General features: G+C 43.8%; 1 protein-coding gene across 1 annotated transcript in view; it reads right to left on the reverse strand.

Annotated features, from left to right (window-relative positions):
• Positions 1-7,624: 7,624 nt before the first annotated feature.
• Positions 7,625-24,207, reverse strand: part of LOC111959968 (obg-like ATPase 1) — a 57,221-nt gene continuing 40,638 nt past the window's right edge. The window contains 5 exon segments of the mRNA XM_070437526.1: positions 7,625-8,166; positions 11,246-11,368; positions 13,524-13,620; positions 14,155-14,276; positions 18,980-18,990. Of these exon segments, the coding sequence (XP_070293627.1) occupies positions 8,062-8,166; positions 11,246-11,368; positions 13,524-13,620; positions 14,155-14,276; positions 18,980-18,990 (458 nt within the window). The 3' untranslated portion in view covers positions 7,625-8,061.

Below are 24,207 nucleotides of genomic sequence, written 5' to 3' on the forward strand. Positions count from 1 at the left end.
ACAGGTCATTTGTAAAAATAGAAAAGATAGAGGGCCTAGGAGCTGGCCTACGGTAACCCACACTTTACATGTTTGAACTTAGAGAAGCTTCCATTAAAGAAAACCATTTGAGTTCTATTAGATAGATAAATCTGAATCCACAATATTCGCATAGGTTGAAAAGCCATAACACATACAGTTGAAGTTGGAAGTTTACATACACTTAGGTTGGAGTCATTAAAACTCGTTTTCAACAACTCACACATTTTCTTGTTAACAAACTATAGTTTTGGCAAGTCGGTTAGGACATCTATTTTGTGCATGACTCAAGTAATTTTTTCCACAAATTGTTTATAGAGAGATATTATTTCACTTATAAATCACTGTAGCACAATTCCAGTGGGTAAAAGTTTACATACACTAAGGTGACTGTGCCTTTAAACAGCTTGGAAAATTCCAGAAAATGATGTCATGGCTTTAGAACTTCTGATAGGCTAATTGACTCATTTGAGTCAATTGGAGGTGAACCTGTGGATGTATTTCAAGGCCTACCTTCAAACTCAGTGCCTCTTTGCTTGACATCATGGAAAATCAAAAGAAATCAGCCAAGATCTCAGAAAATAATTGTAGACCTCCACAAGTCTGGTTCCTTGGGAGCAATTTCCAAACACCTGAAGGTACACGTTCATCTGTACAAACAATAGTCACGCAAGTATAAACACCAATGGGACCACGCAGCCGTCATATCGCTCAGGAAGGAGACGTGTCTGTCTCCTAGAATAAAGTGGTGATCCTAACTGACCTAAGACGGAATTTTTACTAGGATTAAATGTCAGTAATTGTGAAAAACTGAGTTTAAATGTATTTGGCTAAGGTGTACGTAAACTTCCGACTTCAACTGTACATTTTCTCAATAACAGGTTATGGTCAATAATATCAAAGGCTGCACTGAAATCTAACAGTACAGCTCCCACAATTTTCTTATTAATTTCTTTCAACCAATCATCAGTCATTTGTGACAGTGCAGTACATGTTGAATGCCCTTCTCTATAAGCATGCTGCAAGTCTGTTGTTAATTTGTTTACAGAGAAAAAGCATTGTATTTGGTCAAACACCATTTTTTCCCAACAGTTTGCTAAGAGCTGGTAGCAAGCTGATAGGTCTGCTGTTAGAACCAGTGAAGGCCGCTTTACCACTCTTGGGTTGCGGAATGACTTTGGCTTCCCTCCAGGCCTGAGGACAAAGACTTTCCTCTAGGCTCAGATTAAATATATGACAGATAGGAGTGGCTATAGAGTCAGCTACCATCCTCAATAACTTTCCATCTAAATGATCAATGCCAGGTTTATCATTATTGATCCATAACAATCATTTTTCCACCTCTCCCACACTAACTTTACAAATTCAAATGTACAAAACTTTCTTTTCATTATTCGTTTTTAAATGCATGAATACGATGGCTCACTGTTCGTTGTTGGCATTTCCTGCCTAAGTTTGCCCACTTTGCCATTACAGTTAACATTAAAATAATTGGCAACATCAAATCGTTTTGTGATGAATAAGCCATCTCATTCGATGACAGATGGAGTTGAATTTGTCTTTCTGGACAGAATTTCATTTAAAGTACTCCAAAGTTTTTTTTCCCATAATTATTTTTATAATTAATCTCGGCTTCATAATACAGTTTCTATCTTCTTTATGTTGAGTTTAGTCACATCATTTCTCAATTTTCAGTAAGTCAGCCAGTCAGATGTGCAGCCATTAGCCACTCCTTTTGCCCCATCTCTTTCAACCATACAGTTTTTCAATTCCTCACCAATCCATGGAGCCTTAACAGTTCTAAAAGTTTCTTAACAGGTGGATATTTATCAATAATTGGAAGAAGCAATTTCATAAATGCATCAAGTGCAGTGTCTGGATGCTCCTTATTAATCACATCAGACCAACAAATATTTTTAACATCATCCACATAAGAGCCAAATCTTTTTTATGATCTCTGAGGCCCAGCTTTTGGAACTTTGGCTATCCTGGATATCATCACTATATTGTGATCACTGCATCCAATGGGTAAGGATACAGCTTTAGAACAAAGTTCTACAGCATTAGTAAAAATGTGATCAATACATGTGGATGATCTTGTTCCTGTTGTGTTTGTAAACACATTAATAACCTGAACCAGATCACAGGCACTGGTTACAGTAAGAAGCTTCCTCTTGAGCGGGCAGCTTGATGAAAACCAGTCAATATTCAGGTCCCCATAAAAGTAGACCTATCTATTTACATCACATACTGTACACTATCAAGAATTTCACACACATTATTTAGATACTGACTGTTAGCACTTGGTGGCCAATAGCAACACCCCAAAAGAAAAGGCTTTAGCTGTGCCAGGTGAACCTGCAACAACACTTCAATATCACTTGACATAAGATCAAGGATATGGCTCTGAATATACACTGCTCAAAAAAATAAAGGGAACACTTAAACAACACAATGTAACTCCAAGTCAATCACACTTCTGTGAAATCAAACCGTCCACTTAGGAAGCAACACTGATTGACAATAAATGTCACATGCTGTTGTGCAAATGGAATAGACAACAGGTGGAAATTATAGGCAATTAGCAAGACACCCCCAATAAAGGAGTGGTTCTGCAGGTGGTGACCACAGACCACTTCTCAGTTCCTATGCTTCCTGTGTATGTTTGGTCACTTTCGAAATGCTGGCAGTGCTTTCACTCTAGTAGTAGCATGAGACGGAGTCTACAACCCACACAAGTGGCTCAGGTAGTGCAGCTCATTCAGGATGGCACATCAATGCGAGCTGTGCAAGAAGGTTTGCTGTGTCTGTCAGCTCGTGGTCCAGAGCATGGAGCACTACCAGGAGACAGGCCAGTACATCAGGAGGCGTGGAGAGGCCGTAGGAGGGCAACAACCCAGCAGCAGGACCGCTACCTCCGCCTTTGTGCAGGAGGAGCAGGAGAGCAAAATGACACTCCAGCAGGCCACAAATGTGCATGTGTCTGCTCAAACGAGTCAGAAACAGACTCCATGAGGGGCGCACGTCCACATGTGGGGGTTGTGCTTACAGCCAACACCGTGCAGGACGTTTGGCATTTTGCCAGAGAACACCAAGATTGCAAATTCGCCACTGGCGCCCTGTGCTCTTCACAGATGAAAGCAGGTTTCACACTGAGCACATGTGACAGACAATGACAGAAGTCCTGGAGAATGCCGTGGAGAACGTTCTGCTGCCTGCAACATCCCTCCAGCATGACCGGTTCTGGCGTGGGTCAGTCATGGTGTGGGGTGGCATTTCTTTGGGGGGCCCAGCAAGCCCTTCATGTGTCGCCAAGAGGTAGCTGACTGCCATTAGGTACCGAGATGGATCCTCAGACCCCTTGTGAGACCATTTGCTGGTGCGGTTTGCCCTGGGTCCTCCTAATGCAAGACAATGCTAGACCTCATGTGGCTGGAGTGTGTCAGCGTTCCTGCAAGAGGAAAGGCATTGATGCTATGGACTGGCCCGTCCGTTCCCCAGACCAGAATCCAATGAGGCACATCTTGGGACATCATGTCTCGCTCCATCCACCAACGCCACGTTGCACCACAGACTGTCCAGAAGTTGGCAGATGCTTGTAGCCAGGTCTGGGAGGAGATCCTCAGGAGGACCATCCGCCACCTCATCAGGAGCATGCCCAGGCGTTGTAGGGAGGTCATACAGGCACGTGGAGGCACACACCACTACTGAGCCTCATTTTGACTTGTTTAAGGACATTACATCAAAGTTGGATCAGCCTGTTAGAGTGGGTTTTCCACTTTAATTTTGAGTGTGACTCCAAATCCAGACCTCCATGGGTTGATAAATTTGATTTCCATTGATAATTTTTGTGTGATTTTGTTGTCAGCACATTCAACTATGTAAAGAAAAAAGTATTTAATAAGAATATTTCATTCATTCAGATCTAGGATGTGTTATTTTAGTGTTCCCTTTATTTTTTTGAGCAGTGTATATAGCAACACTTCCGCTATAAGGATTTCTGTCTCTTCTCTAGATGTTATATTMTTGTATTGCTACTGCTTTATCATCAAATAAATGATCTAAGTGAGTCTCAGAAATTGCTAATATAAACTCAGCAAAKAAATAAACGTTCTCTCACTGTCAACTGCGTTTATTTTCAGCAAAATTAACATGTGTAAATATTTGTATGAACATAACAAGATTAAACAACTGAGACATAAACTGAACAAGTTCCACAGACATGTGACTAACAGAAATTGAATAATGTGTCCATGAACAAAGGGGGTGTCAAAATCAAAAGTAAAGTTCTTTCCTCTTCTGGCACACAGCTTCAGGATAGTCCTTACTGAGGAAGATGTATGTTCCTCTCAAGTTCTTGGCTCTTTTTAGAACTGCTAACATGTCTTTGAACCTCAGGAAYTTGACCACTATAGGCCTGGGCCTGTTACCTGGGCCGGTAGTTGGTTTTCCAGTCCTGTGGGCACACTCCACCTCAGTCTTCCTGTGGTCCATCTTCAGTTTCTCAGTTATCATTTCCCTCACTTTGTCAGACTCCGTTCAGGTCTCGTGGAGATTTTGCAATTCCGTCCACAACAATGTTCCACCATGATTGTCACTCGAGATAATCTGATTGCTCTCATTSTTATCATGAATTCACATACAGAACTGATGTCCTCTCTCAATGACTTACAGATTGCTGTCATCTTCTCGTTCTCATGTTCAAACTCATCGAGCTGACCTTGGGAGAATTGGGAGAATTGCAAACTGTTCTTCAGGTCCTGGACCTCTCTGGTCAGGTCGTCTATTCTTTTATTAGTTGACTCCACTAGTATTTGGACACAACACTTGAAGCAATTTTTGTTGTTGTTGTAGCAACTGCTTGTAGAAGTACGGTACTCCCACCGGCTTTGGTCTTTGTCATGGTAGCAACATATGTCACGCTGTTACTCCTCGCAGTTCTTAGGGAAGACTGGAAACAACAAACAGCAGGGATCTAGACAGCCACAAGCCTGGAACAATCCGCTATCCCAGCCACAATGGCTAAGTGCGTCGCTAGGCTAGCTGCTACGCAAAGCAGGTCCTCAGGCCTTGGTCGGCAGGATCACTGGACAGATAGTAGCAGTCCCAGCAACTGATGCCAACCACATCGCAGGATCCAAACTCAAACGGTAGCTAGTGATAAACCATTAYTTTTCAATAGACTTTCAAAACAACAAACTTTGCAACAAACTTTACAAACAAAACAACAAACTGAACTCTCCCTCGTTCCACGAGTGTACAAAACATTAGGAACACCTTCATAGTATTGAGTTGCACCCCCCTTTTGTCCTCAGAACAGCCTCAATTCGTCGGGCATGGACTCTACAAGGTGTCAAAAGCGTTCCAGTGGAATGGTGTTCCACGTTTACTCAAATGCTTCCCACAGTTGTGTCAAGTTGGCTGGATGTCCTTTGGGGGAGGTCCATTCTTGATACACACGGGATACTGTTGAGAGTTAAAAAAACAGCATCCTTGCAGTTGTTGATACACTCAAACCSGTGCGCCTGGCACCTACTACCATACCCCATTGAAAGGCACTTCAATATTTTGTCTTTCCCATTCACCCTCTAAATGGCAAACATACACAATCCATGCCTCGATTTTCTCAAGGATTTAAAAATCCTTCTTTAACCTTTCTCCCCCCTTAATCTACACTGATTGAAGTGGATTTAACAAGTGACATCAATAAGGGATCATAGCTTGATTCACCTGGTCAGTTTATGTCATGGAATATGCAGGTGTTTCTAATGTTTTGTACACTCAGTATACACACAGATGAGGAGTTCCCTTACAGAAATGAGATCAAATGAACTCTGCTCTGGCCCTTTGATAGCCAGCTTGTTGGTATTAAAGCCTAAAATGGCCTACTTATGACATGATTAGAAACCAGAAGACTTTTATTGTTTTTTGTCTCAAGGGGTACATCTGCATCATTCTAAATAACTTTATTACTGTTCCTAAGAAATGTACTGATACTTCATTATATGAAAAACAAAACACTGGAGGCAGACCACAGAGATCAACTTGTCCATCCAAGCCCTTATGACTATTGAACGGGCCTCAATGTGGGGTTTGGGGGTTGGTTAACAACAACACCCCTCTTGCCTAAAAAGAAGGGGAAGGAATGCCTTTAGCCCTCGCTGTAGTCCCTGGAGAAACCTCATGTTTTCACTCAGACAATGATTAAAGGGATACTCCGGGATTTTGCCAATGAGGCCATTTATCTACTTCCCCAGAGTCAGATGAACTTGTGGAGACCATTCTTATGTCTCTGTGTCCAGTATGAAGGAAGCTAGTGGTAGTTTTGTGAGCCAATGCTAACTAGCGTTAGCGCAATGACTGGTTACTCATAAACGTCCAGTCATTGCGCTAACGCTAGTTAGCAGCTTTCTTCAAACTGCACAGAGGCTTTAAAATGGTATGCATGAGTTCATCTGACTCTGGGGATGTAGATAAAGGGCCTCATTGACAAAATCCTAAAGTATCCCTTTAACCTAAAATACCCCCAGTAGCTCAACTTGGACAAGAATATAGAACATACAGTACATAGCGACTATGATATACATTGTGGAATGCATGCCTACAAAACGTTATAAAGGTACTTTCCACACCCCCAACATCCCCCATCAAATATGATCATTTTTTTKGGGGGGGGGGATTATGTCTTGAAGATAGTAATACAACTTTATTTCGATGCCAAACACAACGCTTTATAGTGCTTGTGCAGTCTTTGTTTCGTAAACAACGACTTTTAAAGCAAGTACATGCTATACCCTTCATGAGAAATTACCATTTTTATTCAATCTTTGTGCCTCCATCAGAAGGCCATTTTGTTCTCTGCAGAGAGGGGGTATTTATAGCGGCAAGATATTCAGCGAAGGAGCTTGATCCGCTCTGTGTTCTCACTCCTGTGGAGCACGCAATCTCACTTTGCAGCACCGTCCGCAGCTCCAGCCATACCATTCTATCAGCATAAATGCCTCAAAAACACTTACACACAAAGTATACAGGTGAGAAAAACACTACTTCAGTGGGACTAGGAATGTTTTTGGGGGTTGTGCTTCTGAATTGTGACTTCCTTTTACTTTTCAGAATTTCATATAAATAAAGACTTTTGGAATGGGTGTTTTTTTTWATTTAGTTGTTACGTTTTGTCCTCCTATCACTCAGTGGCATGGAGACACAGGAGAATTTGACAAAAACAGCCTTCAGGCATACCTACATTTAGTGATAATAGCTAATGGCACTCTCAATAATAATGGGGTGCACATTTATAAGCAATCTCTTGAAATACAGAACATATCAGAATACCAGGACTCAAATGAGAGCAGGAATAACCATGGGGAGGAAAGGTTCATTCAAACACAATTTCACCTGACCAATTCTCTTGTATGAAATAATCAGTATCCCACACTTAGCCCTCTAAAATAAGAATCACTTTACAGATACAATTATTGCTGTCACCTCTCTGCCAGAGCCACTGTCAACTGTGTCTTTTAATTCTGTAATCAGTTTTCAGCAGGACCCACTATCGCCGCCTGCATGCCGCGCCAGTCAATACAGACATCCCCAAACACACACCGGCTGGTTTTGTCAAATGTTTTATTGAGTGTAGACATCTGGGCTACTGTAAAACATGCATTATCTCTGGAAGGAGGAGAGGAGCAGGTCGCATTGTCCCTGCTGTCAGCTGTGTCAGGCCTGGCACCAGTGATGGAGATTAATGAAGTATCAAGAGAGTAATACTCTTCTTCAAATGCTCCTACCATTTGGAGAGGGGGGGCCATCCTGATCTTAAATAGCAAAGCTGTCAGTGTTTAGTGGACCTGTGCTTTGGCAAGGGGGATTGTATAGAATTCTCCTGGACAGAAAATAAACAGGGATAATGTGGCAGTGTGGCCAGTAGGAAGGACTGAGCCGACTTGGMAGGTAGCAATCAATCTCCAGCTTCATTCTGTCTAAAACAAAGAAGAATTCTCTAACGGCACAGTCCATTCTGGTAGCCGACAGACTGCGACTGAGTCACTTCTTAGTCTTGGGCAGGTTCGGCGTGTTGAATTTGAAAAAGATCATGTCTCCGTCCTCCACAGCGTAGGTTTTTCCCTGTTGTCTGTATTTCCCCGCTGCCTGTAAAACAGAGAAACACAACACCTAATTAATGACAGTTATAAAAAACAAGAAATAGCAAATTAGCAATGAACACGCGCGCGCGCGCGCGCGCACGCACACACACACACACCACACACACACACACCACACACACACACACACACACACACACACACACACACACACACACACACACACACACACACACACACACACACACACACACACACACACACACACACACACACACACACACGGGGTGTCTAGAATCCCACTGAGTGAATAACCTCTTCTCTGTCAATTCCATTCATATGTACAAGTAACATTTTAATAACGATCTTTCATTATAGCATCCTCATACTTCTTAAGGAAACAAAATAAGTTCCAACATTTCTTTTGTATACATTAGATGTGTTTGTTCCCTTCCGGCAAACTCAAAATAATTGACTTGAAGTGCTAATATGGACGGGTTTATGCATTCTGGTTCTGCACAGAGCACAAATAATTAGAAGAACCAATGTCCCTTTAAAGGCTCAGGAGACCATTTAATCCAGACCAAATAGCACCAGAAACACTGCTTGGAGAGGAGACAGGGGGGGGGGGGGAATCAATGGCTTTTGTTGATTCCAGGGGGGGGGGGGGGGGGGGGGGGGGGGGGGGGGGGGGGGGTGATATGTATTAAACCAGACACGTCTAACTGGTTCATTTGCACTTGAAAGCAGCCATCTGGAGGAGCAGGCTTGGCTTAAGCAGATATGATTCCTAATAATGTGATATCCCTGTACGCTGGCCTATTCAAACAGCCCATTCCCACAACTGGCATAAATAGCATTGGCCTTAATGCTGCAGTCAGAAACGCTCTGTGTCCATATATATATACTGTATATATATATAATAGATATATATATATATATATATCAAGTGCAAATGAACCAGTTAGGTGGTATCAATAGCTTTCACCTGGCAAGTCTATGTCATGGAAAGAGTAGGTGTTCCTAATGTTTTTTACACTCAGTGTACAAGGGAATGAGGGATTAGGAAGAGAGCATGCAGCCGGACCTGAGGCTCTGATGTCAGGCTTCCATTTTTTGGTTGTACTTTTTACCCCTTTTTCTCCCCAATTGGTAGTTACAGTGTTGTCCCATCGCTGCAACTCCCCTACGGAGGCGAGAGAGAGGCGAAGGTCGAGAGCCATGCATCCTCCGAAACGCGACCCTGCCAAGCCGCATTGCTATTTGACACTGCTCGCTTAACCTGGAAACAGTTCAGCTGGCGACCAAAGTCAGCTTGCAGGCGCCCAAGTCAGCTTGCAGGCGCCCAGCCCGCCACAAGGAGTCGCTAGAGCACATTGGAACAAGGAAATCCCGACCAGCCAAACCCTCCCCTAACCCGGACGACGGGGCCAATTGTGCGCCACATCATAGATCTCCCAGTCACAGCCAGCTGTGATACAGCCTGCGATCGAACCTGGCTGTAGTTACGCCACAAGCACTGCAATGCAGTGCCTTAGACCGCTGCGCAACTCGGGAGGTCCGTCAGGCTTTTATAACATCAGCATTCAAACCCCCAGATCCCGGCACATTTCCCCTCTACTGACACTTTAGGAAGTAGTAACCAACAATAGATTACAGCTGAATTATATACATTTTACAAAGACCTGAGGTGAAATATTGAATGTAATATTCTGGTAATGTATTTTTTATTTCCGATGTGGATCCCTATAGGGCAAGTTATGTAGTGTATAAGTATCTGCCAGACAGAGGATTTGGCTGGCCATTGAGTGAGCTGAGGAGATCTACTTATAATATGAGTAAGTAGGGCAAGCTCTCACTGCTTGCCAGTGCTAATCACACATCTCCTGCACGGGATTTAGGAGGGATTACTGTCTGATACTCATCTAGAAACTCTGTGATCTCCACATTGTCCACATCCCTAATTGTTTAATCCATATATTCCATTGGTGAAAGAAATACTTTTAGACCTGCTCCATTTTAAACAGAACCCAGGACAATTTAACAGGTAAAAAGTATCCAATTACATCATGGTTTGATCTCATCAACAGCTATTGGCTGGTGGTCAAGTTTAATGGCGTTTGAAGCTTAAGTACCAAGACTATCTACATAATAGCCCTGTGAAGTGCTTTGTACACACTATAATAACAGATGCCAGTCAAGGCTCTGGAGGTAAACCAATAGAGGCACTTCCTCCAGACGCGTGCTAACCACTGACACTGACACATTCATGTCCTGCTGTTTCAATGGCAGGACCATACAAGACAAACCAACAGCATCAGACACGCTAAGTCACGCTGGGTGTTGGGAAATTGCTCCAATCCATTGTGTGACATGGAACACTTTGGAATGTTGTTCCTTGCCCCAAGCTTTCTTCTGGGGAGAAAAAAAAGCAAGACCAAATAGCATTACCTCAACCAGGCAGATGAGAGGTGTTACAGATGAGGCCMATGTCTTACAGTTACCCTGAACATTAGCACACACTCACGGAGGGAGAAAAAAAAACCTTTAAAGCATTCCGTGACACTACCTGCTATACTTATCACAACGCTATAGTCTTCTCAAATTTACCATGAAATACAGTGATTATATTGGACAGAGCAGCGCCCATGTAAAAGCCACAGCCCAGTAAAAAGGTCAAAACAAACAATGGCAGTAATAAAATAAGATATGCAGGCCACATTTATGTGCTGTTCATCCGTGCAACAGTCCTGATGTAAAGAATTTCACACTTTATTTAACTTGGCTCTTTATATCCCTGTCACAAAAAGTGTCGAGCTAACGGTCTGCTCTATAGATGTGGCCTTGTGGGGTACAGAGAGCTTCCTCTGAGAGGCTAGTCTGAGGTATAAGAAAGGCCTACCGTGAGCCTGTTAAAACAGATTGTGATAAAGATATGCGCCGCAGGAGAAGAATGGCAGTGTTTAGAGACAGAATCCATTGGCTTGTCAGGTGCRCTGGCGGAGTGTGTGCAGTAATTTCTTCCCCTGAGTAAAGGTGAAGAGCATTTGCAGTGCGAGCAGTGTGGTGACTGTCAGCTCCACTGATCACAGGAGACTTCCCTCATCTGCACCCTGACGGCTCACCTTGACAGCGTTCTCACTGCCTCCCTCTTTAAAATCCTCRAATTTCATTACTTCAGCCATAATGAAGCCCTTCTCAAAGTCCGTGTGGATCTTGCCGGCTGCCTGTGGAGCCTTGGTTCCTTTCTGTCAGGAGGAAGAAAGAGAAAGGACACACAAGGTAAATTAATTGTTTTGGAGAAGATGGATTTCAGCACAGGACTGACATGCTGTTTGATAGGGGGATGGTGAAGTGAGCATGGGTAGGGGGTGTGTTGGGGGTATTCTTGCCTCACTCCTGATTTTTGGATAGCACGACACACGGTTGTGCCTTGCTAGAGTAGCCTTGAGGCCGATAAGGACCCTGCGCTGCTATCAATGCCCACCAGCAATTTCTGATTCCCATTCCAGGGTGCTATTGATTTCTGTCCAAGCAATCTTGCCTCATTGTGGGTTGCTACTCTGGCCTCAGGTCATCAGAGAGCGAGAGAGGCCGTGTTGTAGTGGGAGAGACACTATATTGACCTGGCTGTATCATACCTGACCATTTTGAAATAGAAACGTTCACTACATTTTATATACAGTGTATACTATCTGCATATGTATTTGTAGAATATTATACCGCCCTCCCCTTTGTCGTGTTTGAACTTCTTCAAAATGTTTTCATAGCACAGCAGACGATTGAAAGGAAATGTAAAAGTTCCCTTTATGGATTATACATTTGAATTTAAACGGAACTTACATTATAATGGAATAACCATGGAAAATATCAAATTGGTTGTTTTAGATGTCCATTCCGAGAACCAAAAACAACTGTTTTCCCTAACTGTTTTATAAATTCTTTCTACATTAAATCCCATTTAGCACTAGAAGTCACAACTGTCTCTGATAAAATACGCAATTTATATGCATTGAAATAAAGCTGGGGGAAATTGACAAATGACCCAAATAAGTGACATCCCTGCTCTGCATCATTATGACTTGTGCCTGTCGACCTGCTCTCCCTCTCTCTCTCTGCTCTGTAGCACTGTGCCTCGAAACTGTTGAGCACCTTTAATTATGTATATAATCAGGTTGGGGTCAACATATTTCATGCCAAAAGAATGATGTGYATTTAATGACTCCAATACATTACCATCCCTATGCAATCTCATTGACGGAGTGCTTGTAAGTTTAACTACCATTAATCAGCATCAAGGTTTGTCTAGGTAGAGAAAAATAGATTAGGGGCTGATTTTGTCCTATAGCGCATTACAAGAGATACACATCATAGCAGTTAACAGCTATGCAGAGCAGCCTGATAGATAATGGTCACCTCGAGGCTGCCTAATAAAGCATGCTAAAGGGCTTAGCAGCACCACGTTACAGAGTGTAGTTTTTACAATGTAAGATGTATTGGGTTAATATAGCTACTCACTGATGCTTACCAGACTAAATGCCTCTCACATACAATCAAGGCTAGCTGTAATCAGTTATGTCAAAGGAGACAAGCCCATAGGAGAGAAAGGCTTGGAGGACTTCTGTTACTTTCCTAAACACACTGAGGACATCACTCATGGCTGGGAGGAGGTGGCTCATATATTTAACCACTATGTCTCCCAAATAAAATGTTGCGTTTATTGTCCATCTAAAACTTTAAGCTCAAAGTCGTCTTTTTCTTAAGAACATACTGTACATACTTTCAGTTGAGTTAGTGGTCTTAAATACTGCTCACGTTACTTACATGTGTTAGGATTGACCAATGCATCGGTATGCTACTCCTGAGAGGTAGAATACATTATTAGGACGGCCCTTAATCCTTTTATTCCCTCTAAAACATTTGCACAATACCAGTGTGCCGAGCCAACATCTGTATCGATGTCAATCCTCCTGTGATTCAGTGTCACCCAGGCTCTCGGCGGGCTCAGTAAACTGAGACACAGAGAGGAGGAGCCCCCAGCAAGACCCACAAACGGTTGAATAAAAAGCCACATCAATTTCAGCACAGACAACCCCCGTCACACAGATTAGGCAGGCACAATGCTAGGGCCCCTTATCTCCCGCGGCAGGAGGAGGGCAGGCAGATCTGCACGGGATGGAAACATTCTCAGGAAGTAATGGGCAAAATCAATTGTTGCCCTCCTCAATCAAAGTAGCCCCCACTTTCACTGTTCAGCAGCTCAACAGTAATTGAAGTTATCCTTGGTCTGTAATGACTAGCTAAAGCAGGACCATGACAAAGTTGAAAGTGGCTGATATCAGGCTGCATGCCAGCAGGGTGGAACGGTATGCAGCGCGGCCGGCCGCGGGGGCAAGGTCTTACCCGGATGGTCCACGCACGGACCTCATCTGGTCCAGCTGTGAAGAAGTACTCCAACTGTAGGGCTCCATAGCCAGCCTTGATGATCCTTGTCAGAACGCTGTCGGAATAAGCAGGGTGAAAGCAATTTTAGTTTCCATGTTGTTCGTGGTGCTGTAAATGCTAGGTCTTTTAGGATATTTTAGTGGTGCTTTGATTCGTAGCCAAAATTCATGTCTGTGTTATAAGACCACCTCAATTCCAATACATAAACTCCTTAAATAAATAAAATAGGGTCAACATTGAACATTTCATTCTCCAGTGATTWAAAAAAAAAATATTGTCACGCTTGCCGTCTCATTTAGCACCTTTAAGAATTAATCCCAACGTCTCTCTGATCTCAGGAGAAAAAAAATCTGCTGTCATGATTTCTCTTCCTCCATAGAGGTTTCACATGCGAACAATACACCCGAAATGCCCAAGTTATAATTATACCTGTAGATGACAGATGACAGTTAAAAACTTAATTTAGAAGAAAACCCTTTGACTGAGTTGTTCCCGTATAGAGAGGGATCCTTGCTTTATAATGGTAATTACTCTACCATGTATTATTCTATCAGTGCACGCAATTAAAGGAGACTGAATGCTAATTAACCTCTGAGTCTTGTGCTCGGTGCAGTACTTCTTAATCTCCTCTTCACTCATGTCCTGCAGGAGACTCTCCACTCCTCCGCTGAAGGGGATGACCAGCGCCCCGGGGTCGTGACTGTCTACCCACTCTTGATTGTCACCAACCTGGACAGTAGACACAACAACATAAGCAGGTTGGAGCTTCATGGTGTCGGTGTTGACTGACAGGACAGAACAGAGCAGCGTTTGTTATCTGTCGGCTGGCCTATGCATATTCATGAGAGAACAGCCGTGCCTGTTTACCGTGTCGTTTCGGAACATTGCCTTCCCAAGGTCGCGCTGTGATTGCACAGTTTCACTTTGTTACTGAGTTTGCCTTATTAACATGTTCCCAGTTCAGGAATAAGTTTGCCATGTCATGCGTATGTATGAATACATGCAATGACATCCCATTAAGAAAAAGCAGATTGTTGACATGGTTAAAATGGCAGTGTTTTACCCCAAATTCACTCCAAGGTTACAGCTCTACTGTTAAGTACAAGTCGATTTATATCAAACAGTAAGTAGCCAGTCCAGTAATTGCCCTAAGGCCTGGAGGATGGATGTAAGTATAGTATTCCCACTTATGAACGTCTTAGTCATTCCCTTCCCTTAAATCCCTTTTAAGAGTGTTTTTCTGCCCTGTGACTCAGCGGGAGACCTGACATTGCAGGACAAAGATATCCTCACAGTTAATGGTAACTCTCTGCCAGAACAATGTGGGGTGGGGGGGGGGTCGGATAATTATGAGATTAGCCCCACGCGTTTACAGCCTGTCCTGGGATTGGACGAAGCCCAACGAGCAGCATCACACAGACCCATTTTCACACATCGGGCCCGACAGAGAGAGCTCCCAGGCTTCTGGATTGATTCTAAAGGCCCGTCATTATCTGTAATCCTGGTTTCCTGTTTACAAAACCTATAAGAAATCAAAGGCTGGGAGTGACCGCACCACCTCAATACCACAGCTATTCTAATAACAATGTCACCCGTTTATCATCTAACTATTGGATCACTRGTTCAGTCAATCAATCTCTGGTGTCTTTCTACCACTTACAGCTGAACAATACAATCAATGCTAAATATCGGAGAAGAATTCCAACTTTTGGGAAATGTCATTGCAGCTTCATAACAGCTGCGGTTGCTTGGATGCTTTTTTGATCATTTGATTTATCTTACTGAGTGATGCCAAACGTGCTTCAGGGCAGACCATCAGTGTATTCTCTCAGCAATAAGCAGAACCATCTATCTACAACCAATATTTCACTTCCTGCTAACACAGAGGCTGTGATGCACTTAAACTAGAGTTGAGGATTTGACAGGCGCCACTATGAGCTGGTCACCACTTCTCATGAAGGGAAAAATGTACATTTAGTGGAAACTCAAACTCAAAAGCCAAGGAGATGACTGCCTCTCCAAGTAGGGAAAAGAATCCAATCTGGGATAATAACAGCTGTAGTTTGTCACTTTTAGGGGCCTAGCCGTCTATTCGCTGGCAGATTATTTGCATTCCTCAGGTATCACGTTCTCTACAGGCGACTGAATAATGATTCACAAATCACTCTCCCGACACCAGTCAAGGGCTGTGATCCTGTGAATAGGCCATTGTACCTGAGACTGTAATTGGTGAAGACTTGACAGAATCGAGCGTCGTCAGCCAAGCAACAAAGAGGCTCTTGGTGGAGCGCTGAGGGATGATTTTAATAATGTGGAAGCCGAGATGGAGAACGTGAGCGCCAAATGAGCACGGGGGTCCCTGGGTCCGCGCACAGAGTGACACAGGAGCAGACAAACACCTTGCCACAGGAACAAGGTACACCCCCTTCTCCCAACAGAGGGAACGCAGCACTGTCAAATGAGATTTGATGTTCTGTCAACATGACTTTCCTGACCAACTTCATCAACTTCCCCAGTCTAGATACGCCACTTTACAATCGTATTTACATCCTCTCTAACGCATCTCGACAAATGAATTGGGTAAATGTTAATACCAAAACATCCAAAATATGGCTTCTGTCTAATGAATTAAAATGCTGAACTTAATCACACACACACACACACACACATAAAGATGAGCAAACTGCTCAGAGAAAGAGATTTGTTGAAAGAGTAATACATCATTTTTTGGGCAAAAAGAGCATCAAAATGTTTGGCACCACTGTTTTCAATACCTTTCAATACCTCACCTTGTGACTTTTCTAAAATATTTTATGAGATTGGAGAACACATTGAGAGGGATCTTAGACCATTCCTTCAAACAGAATTTTCAATGGGTTTCAAGTCTGGAGACTGAGATGGCCATTGCAAAATGTTGATTTTGTGTTCAATTAATAATTTATTTGTGGATTTTGATTAGTGCTTGGGGTTATTGTCTTGCTGGAAGATCCACTTGCGGCCAAGTGTCAGCCTGGCCAGGAGGCAACCAGGTTTTTGGCTAAAATGTCCTTGTACTTGGTATAGTTCATGATGCCATTGACCTTAACAAGGTCCCCAGGACCAGTGGAAGGAAAAAACCCTATAACATCAAAGATCAACCACTATATTTTACCGTAGGTACTTTGCTGCATATTCTTCTGTTTTTCAACGCCTAACCTACCACACCGATTTAAATCCAAACTGTAACTTGGCCACTCCAGAGCATTCACCGTCTTCTTGGTAAGCAACTCCAGTGTAGATGTTGCCTTGTGTTTGAGGTTATTGTCCTGCTGAAAGATGAATTTTTCTCCCAGTGTCTGGTGTAAAGCCGTTTTTTCTCTAGGTAGCAGGTTTTCCTCTAGGGTTTTGTCTGTGCTGAGCTCCATCCCGTTTCTTTTCATCCTGAAAAACTCCTCAGTCTGTGCCGATGTCAAGCATACCCATACCATGATGCAGCCACTACCATGCTTGAAAATCAGTGATGTGTTGTGTTAGATTTTCCCCAAACATAAAGCTTTGCGTTTAAGCCAAAATGTTCATTCCTTTGCCATTTTTTTGCATTATTACTTTAGTGTCTTGTTGCAAACATATACATTATTACTTTAGTGTCTTGTTGCAAACATATACATTATTACTTTAGTGCCTTGTTGCATATATATACATTATTACTTTAGTGCCTTGTTGTATATATATACATTATTACTTTAGTGCCTTGTTGCATACATATACATTATTACTTTAGTGCCTTGTTGCAAACATATACATTATTACTTTAGTGCCTTGTTGTATATATATACATTATTACTTTAGTGCCTTGTTGTATATATATACATTATTGGAATATGTTTTTATTATATTTGATTATTCTTTTCACTCTGTCATTTAGGTAATTCTTGTGGAGTCAATCAATCAATCAATCAATCAGTCAATCAATCAATCAAATGTATTTATAAAGCCCTTTTTACATCAGCCGATGTCACAAAGTGCTATACAGAAACCCAGCCTAAAACCCCAAACAGCAAGCAATGCAGATATAGAAGCACATAATGTCATAGTAAAATGAAAAAAATAATTCTACAAATAAAATATAATTGTTGCATACGTATTCACTCCCTTTGTGTAGGCAAGGATAACTTCAGAAGTCAAAATTTGTGAAATAATAGGGTTTGACATGATTTTCAAATGACCTCTGTGGCAAAAGTTCAAGGAGGTGTACACTTTCTATAGGCACTAAAGACTGTATATTTACAGTACCAGTCAAAAGTTAAGACAGCAAAGCTGTCATCAAGGCAAAGGGTGGCTACTTTAAAGAAAATATAAACACTTTTTTGGTTACTTCATGGTTCCATATGTGTTATTTCATAGTTTTGTTGTCTTCACTATTATTCAACAATGTATAAAATAGTAAAAATAAAGAAAACCCTTGAATGAGTAGACGTGTCCAAACTTTTGACTGGTAATGTACACTGAACAAAAATATAAACGCAACATGTAAAGTGTTGGTCCCATGTTTCATGAGCTGAAATGAAACATCCCAGAAATGTTCCATACGCACAAAAAGCTTATTTCTCTCAAATTCTGTGCATAATTTTTTTAACATCCCTGTTAGTGAACATTTCTCCTTTGCAGAGATAATCCATCTGCATGACAGGTGTGGCATATCAAGGAGCTGATTAAACAGCATGATCATTAATCAGAATAATGGCACCGGACGGGATGGCTGCCGTTTTACGGGCTCCTAACCAACTGTACCATTTTGCTCGTTTTTTTTGCGTTGTTGCTGCTACTGTCTCCTATGACCGAAAAGAGCTTCTGGACATCAGAACAGTGATTACTCACCTCGAACTGGAMAATGATTTTTTCTTTAACGAGTCCAATGCGAAGGATATACTGCTTTCTCGAGACCAGGCCCAAACCCCATCATTGYGTGGGTTCACTGAAAAATAAAATGGATGATCTACAATTAAGAATATCCTACCAACGGGACAATAAAAACTGTAATATCTTATGTTTCACGGAGTCGTGGCTATGCGACCACCCGGACACTATAGAGCTGGCTGGGTATTCCRTGCATTGGCAGGACAAAGAAGCTATGTGTGGTAAGACAAGGGGCGGGGATGTGTGTCTATTTGTAAAAAACAGCTGGTGCACAATTTCTAATATTAAAGGTATTGCTCGCCTGAGGTAGAGTACCTCATGATAAGCTRTAGACCACACTATCTACCAAGAGAGTTCTCATCTATATTATTTGTAGCCGTTTATTTACCACCACAAACTGATGCTGGCACTAAGACCACACTCAACCAGCTGTATAAGGCCATAAGCAGACAAGAAAATGCTCATCCAGAAGCGGTGCTCCTAGTGGCCGGGGACTTTAATGCAAGCAAACTTCAAACAGTTTTTATTTCTACCAGCATGTCACATGTGCAACCAGAGGGGAAAAAAACTCTAGACCACCTTTACTCCACACACAGAGACACATACAAAGCTCTCCTTCGCCCTCCATTTGGCAAATCTGACCATAATTCTACCCTCCTGATTCCTGCTTACAAGCAAAAACTAAAGTAGGAAGTACCAGTGACTCGCTCAATACAGAAGTGGTCAGATGACGCCGATGCAACGCTACGGGACTGTTTTGCTAGCACAGACTGGAATATGTTCCAGGATTCATCCAATGGTATTGAGGAATATGCCACCTCAGTCCCTGGCTTCATCCAAAAGTGCATTGACAACATCGTCCCCACAGTGACCGTACGTACATATCCCAACCAGAAGCCATGGATTACATTGAACATCTGCACTGAGCTAAAGGCTAGAGCTGCCGCTTTCAAGGAGCAGGACACTAATCCGGACGCTTATAAGAAATCCTGCTATGCCCTCAGATGAACCATCAAACAGGCAAAGCGTCAATACAGGACTAAGATTGAATTCTACTACACCGGCTCTGGCGCTCGTCGGATGTGGCAGGGCTTGAAGACTACAGACTACAAAGGGAAACCCAGCCGCGAGCTGCCCAGTGACGCAAGTCTACCAGATGAGCTAAATGCCTTTCATGCTCGCTTCGAGGCAAGCAACACTGAAGCATGCATGAGATAACCAGCCGTTCCGGACGACTGTGTGATCACGCTCTCGGTAGCCAGTGAGCAAGACCTTTAAACAGGTCAACATTCACAAAGCTGCGGGGCCAGACGGATTACCAGGACGTGTACTCAAAGCATGCGCGGACCAACTGGCAAGTATCTTAACTGACATTTTCAACCTCTCCCTGACCGAGTCTGTAATACCTATACGTTTCAAGCAGACCACCATAGTCCCTGTGCACAAGGAAGCGAAGGTAACCTGGCTAAATGATTACCGCCCCGTAGCACTCACGTCGGTAGCCATGAAGAGCTCTGAAAGGCTGGTCATGGCTCACATCAACACCATCATCCCGGAAACCCTAGACCCACTTCAATTCGCATACCGCCCCTACAGATCCACAGATGACGCAGGCCCTTTCCCACCTGGACAAAAGGAGCACCTATGTGAGAATGCTGTTCATTGACTACAGCTTAGCGTTCAACACCATAGTGCCCACAAAGCTCATCATTAAGCTAAGGACCCTGGGACTAAACACCTCCCTCTGCAACTGGATCCTGGACTTCCTGACGGGCCGCCCCCAGGTGGTAAGGGTAGGCAACAACACATCTGCCATGCTGATCCTCAACACTGGAGCCCCTCAGGGGTGCGTGCTTAGTCCCCTCCTGTACTCCCTGTTCACCCACGACKGCGTGGCCAAACATGACTCCAAAACCATCATTAAGTTCGCTGATGACACAGTGGTAGGCCTGATCACAGACAACGATGAGACTGACCTCCTCCCTACAGGCTGAGACCAGTTCAGAGTCCAATAGGKACCGAAGGGCAGGCAGATTCAAGGTCAGGGCAGGCAGGATGATCAGGCAGGCGGGAAAGTAGTCCAGAGTCAGGCAGTGTTCAAAACTGGGAGGACTAGCAAAAGAGAATAGAAAAGGAGTCCGGGGAAAAACACGCTGGTTGACTTGACTAAACATATAAGATGAACTGGCACAGAGRGTCAGGAAACACAGGGATAAATACACTGGAGAAAATAAGCGACACCTGGAGGGGGTGGAGACAATCACAGGGACAGGTGAAACAGATCAGTGCGTTACACTCCCTCAATGTGAGCTTGACAAAGGAGCTGATTGTGGACTACAGGAAACGGTGGGCCAAACAGGCCCCCATTAACATTGACGGGGCTGTAGTGGAGTGGGTCGAGAGTTTCAAGTTCCTTGGTGTCCACATCACCAACGAACTATCATGGTCCAAACACAACAAGACAGTCGTGAAGAGAGCACGACAGCATCTTTTCCCCCTCAGGAGACTGAACAGATTTGGCATGGGTCCCCAGATCCTCAAAAAGTTCTACAGCTGCACCATCGAGAGCAGCCTGACCGGTTACATCACCGCGTGGTATGGCAACTGCTCGGCATCTGACCGTAAGGCGCTACAGAGGGAGTGCGTACGGCCCAGTACATTACTGGGGCCAAGCTTCCTACCATCTAGGACCTAAATACTAGGCAGTGTCAGAGGAAGGTAAAAAAAAATGTCAAAGAGTCCAGTCACCCAAGTCATACACTGTTCTCTCTACTACCGCACGGCAAGCGGTACCAAAAGGCTCCTTAACAGCTTCAACCCCCAAGTCATAAGACTGCTGAACAATTAATCAAATGGCCACCCAGACTATTTACATTGACACGCCCCCCCTCCCTTTGTTTTGTACACTGCTGCTACTCACTATTTATTATCAATGCAGAGTCACTTTACCCCTACCTACATGTACAAAATAACTCGACTACCAGTACTCCCTGTATATAGCCTCGTTATTGTTGTTTATTGTGTTACTTTTTATTTGACTATTTTTACTTTAGTTTGTTTAGTACATATTTTTCTTGAACTGCATTGTTGGTTAAGGGCTTGTAAGTAAGCATTTCACGATAAGGTTGTATTCGGWGCATGTGACAAATAACAGTTGATTTTATTTGATTACACAGGTGCATCTTGTGCTGGGGACAATACAGAGGTCACTCTAAAATGTGCAATTTTGTGACACAATGTCACAGATGTCTCAAGTTTTGAGGGAGCGTGCAATTGGCATGCTGACTGCAGGAATGTCCACCAGAGCTCTTGCCAGAGAATTGAATATTAATTTCTCTACCAACGTTGTTTTAGAGAATTTGGCAGTACATCCAACTGGACTCACAACCGCAGAACCACGTGTAATCATGTCAGCCCAGGACCTCCACATCCGGCTTCTTCAYCTGCGGGATTGCCTGAGACCAGCTGGGCAGCTGAAGAAACTGTGGGTTTGCACAACTGAAGAATTTCTGCACAAACTGTCAGAAACTGTCTCTCGTACCCGACTCCTATTCGCTGGCACGATGGAGAGGATAATACAGTGCCACCGTTGCGGCAACAAGGAATGCACCCCCCCTCTTCTTCTCCGTGGATGACGTGAGTAAAACATTTAAACGTGTTAACCCTCGCAAGGCTGCTGGCCCAGACGGCATCCCTAGCTGCGTCCTCAGAGCATGCGCAGAACAGCTGGCTGGTGTGTTTACGGACATATTCAATCGCTCCCTATCCCAGACTGCTGTCCCCACATGCTTCAAGATGGCTACCATTGTTCCTGTAACCAAGAAGGCAAAGATAACTGAACTAAATGGCTACCACCCCGTAGCACTCACTTCTGTCATCATGAAGTGCTTCGAGAGACTAGTCAAGGATCATATCACCTCCACCTTACCGGCCACCCTAGACCCACTTTAGTTTGCATACCGCCCCAACAGGTCCACAGACGACGCAATCGCCATCACACTGCACACTGCCCTATCCCACCTGGACAAAAGGAATGCCTATGTAAGAATGCTGTTCATTGACTACAGCTCAACATTCAACACCATAGTACCTTCCAAGCTCATCATCAAGTTAGAGGCCCTGGGTCTCAACCCCGCCCTGTGCAATAGGGTCCTGGACTTTCTGACGGGTCGCCCCCAGGTGGTGAAGGTAGGAAACAACATCTCCACTTCGCTGACCCTCAACACTGGTGCCCCTGTTCACCCATGACTGCGTGGCTATGCACGCCTCCAACTCAATCACCAAGTTTGCAGATGACACAACAGTAGTGGGCTTGATTACCAATAACGACGAGACAGCCTACAGGGAGGAGGTGAGGGCACTCGGAGTGTGGTGTCAGGAAAACAACCTCTCACTCAACGTCAACAAAACAAAGGTGATGATCGTGGACTTCAGGAAACAGCAGAGGGAGCACCCCCCTATCCACATCGAAGGGACAGCAGTGGAGAAGGTGGAAAGTTTTAAGTTCCTCTGTGTACACATCACAGACAAACTGAAATGGTCCACCCACACAGACAGCGTTACCTGTCTGTTCCTATTAAATGTTTGACTCTCCGTACCCATCAGGTTCGGCGAGGTGGGATGCTGGGTGGCACCCCTAGAGGGGGAGGGGGGGGGTACTGTCACGCCTGCTCCCGCTCATCCCCCCTGGCACTCGAGGGCGCAGGCACCCCAGCATTGCGCACTACTGCCATCATCATTACACACACCTGCCTTCCCCCACGCGCATCAGCGATTATTGAACTCACCTGGACTCAATCACCTCTGTCATTACCTTCTCTATATGTCTGGTTCCCCTCTCTGTTCCCAGTTTCTGCAATAATGTTCCTATGTCCTTGTATACCCGTGTGCTGACGCTGTTTCTGTCCTGTTACCTGTCTGTTCCTATTAAATGTATGACTCCACGTACCTGCTTCTCATCCACGGCGTCGGTCGTCAGCGCCTATTCAACCTCAGGAGGCTGAAGAAATTTGGCATGTCACCCAAAACCTGCCTGGTACGGCTACTGCACCGCCCTCAACTGCAAGGCTCTCCAGAGGGTGGTGTGGTCTGCACAACGCATCACCGGGGGCAAACTACCTGCCCTCCATGACACCTACAGCACCCGATGTCACAAGAAGGCCAAATAGATCATCAAGGAGCCACCYGAGCCACTGCCTGTTCACACCCCTACCATCCAGAAGGCGAGGTCAGTAGAGGTGCATCAAAGTTGGGACAGAGAGACTGAAAAACAGCTTCTATCTCAAGGCCATCAGACTGCTAAACAGCAATCCCTAACTCAGAGAGGCTGCTGCCTACATTGAGACCCAATCACTGGCCACTTTAATAAATGGATCACTAGTCACTTTATACAATGTACTCTAAATAATGCCACTTTAATAATGTTTACATGTCTTACATTACTCATATCACATGTACTGTATATACTGTATTTTATACCATCTACTGCACCTTGCCTATGCCGCTCGGCCATCGCTCATTCATATACTGACATGTACATATTCTCATTCACCCCTTTAGATTTGTGTGTATTAGGTAGTTGTTGGGGAATTGTTAGATTACTTGTTAGATATTACTGCACTGTCGGAACTAGAAGCACAAGCATTTCGCTACACTCCCATTAACATCTGCTAACCAGGTGTATGTGACAAATAACATTTGATTTGATTTGAAGTGTGCTCTTCACGGATGAATACCGGTTTCAACT

This window comes from Salvelinus sp. IW2-2015, linkage group LG36 (genome assembly GCF_002910315.2).
Source record: "Salvelinus sp. IW2-2015 linkage group LG36, ASM291031v2, whole genome shotgun sequence".
Lineage (NCBI taxonomy): Eukaryota > Metazoa > Chordata > Actinopteri > Salmoniformes > Salmonidae > Salvelinus > Salvelinus sp. IW2-2015.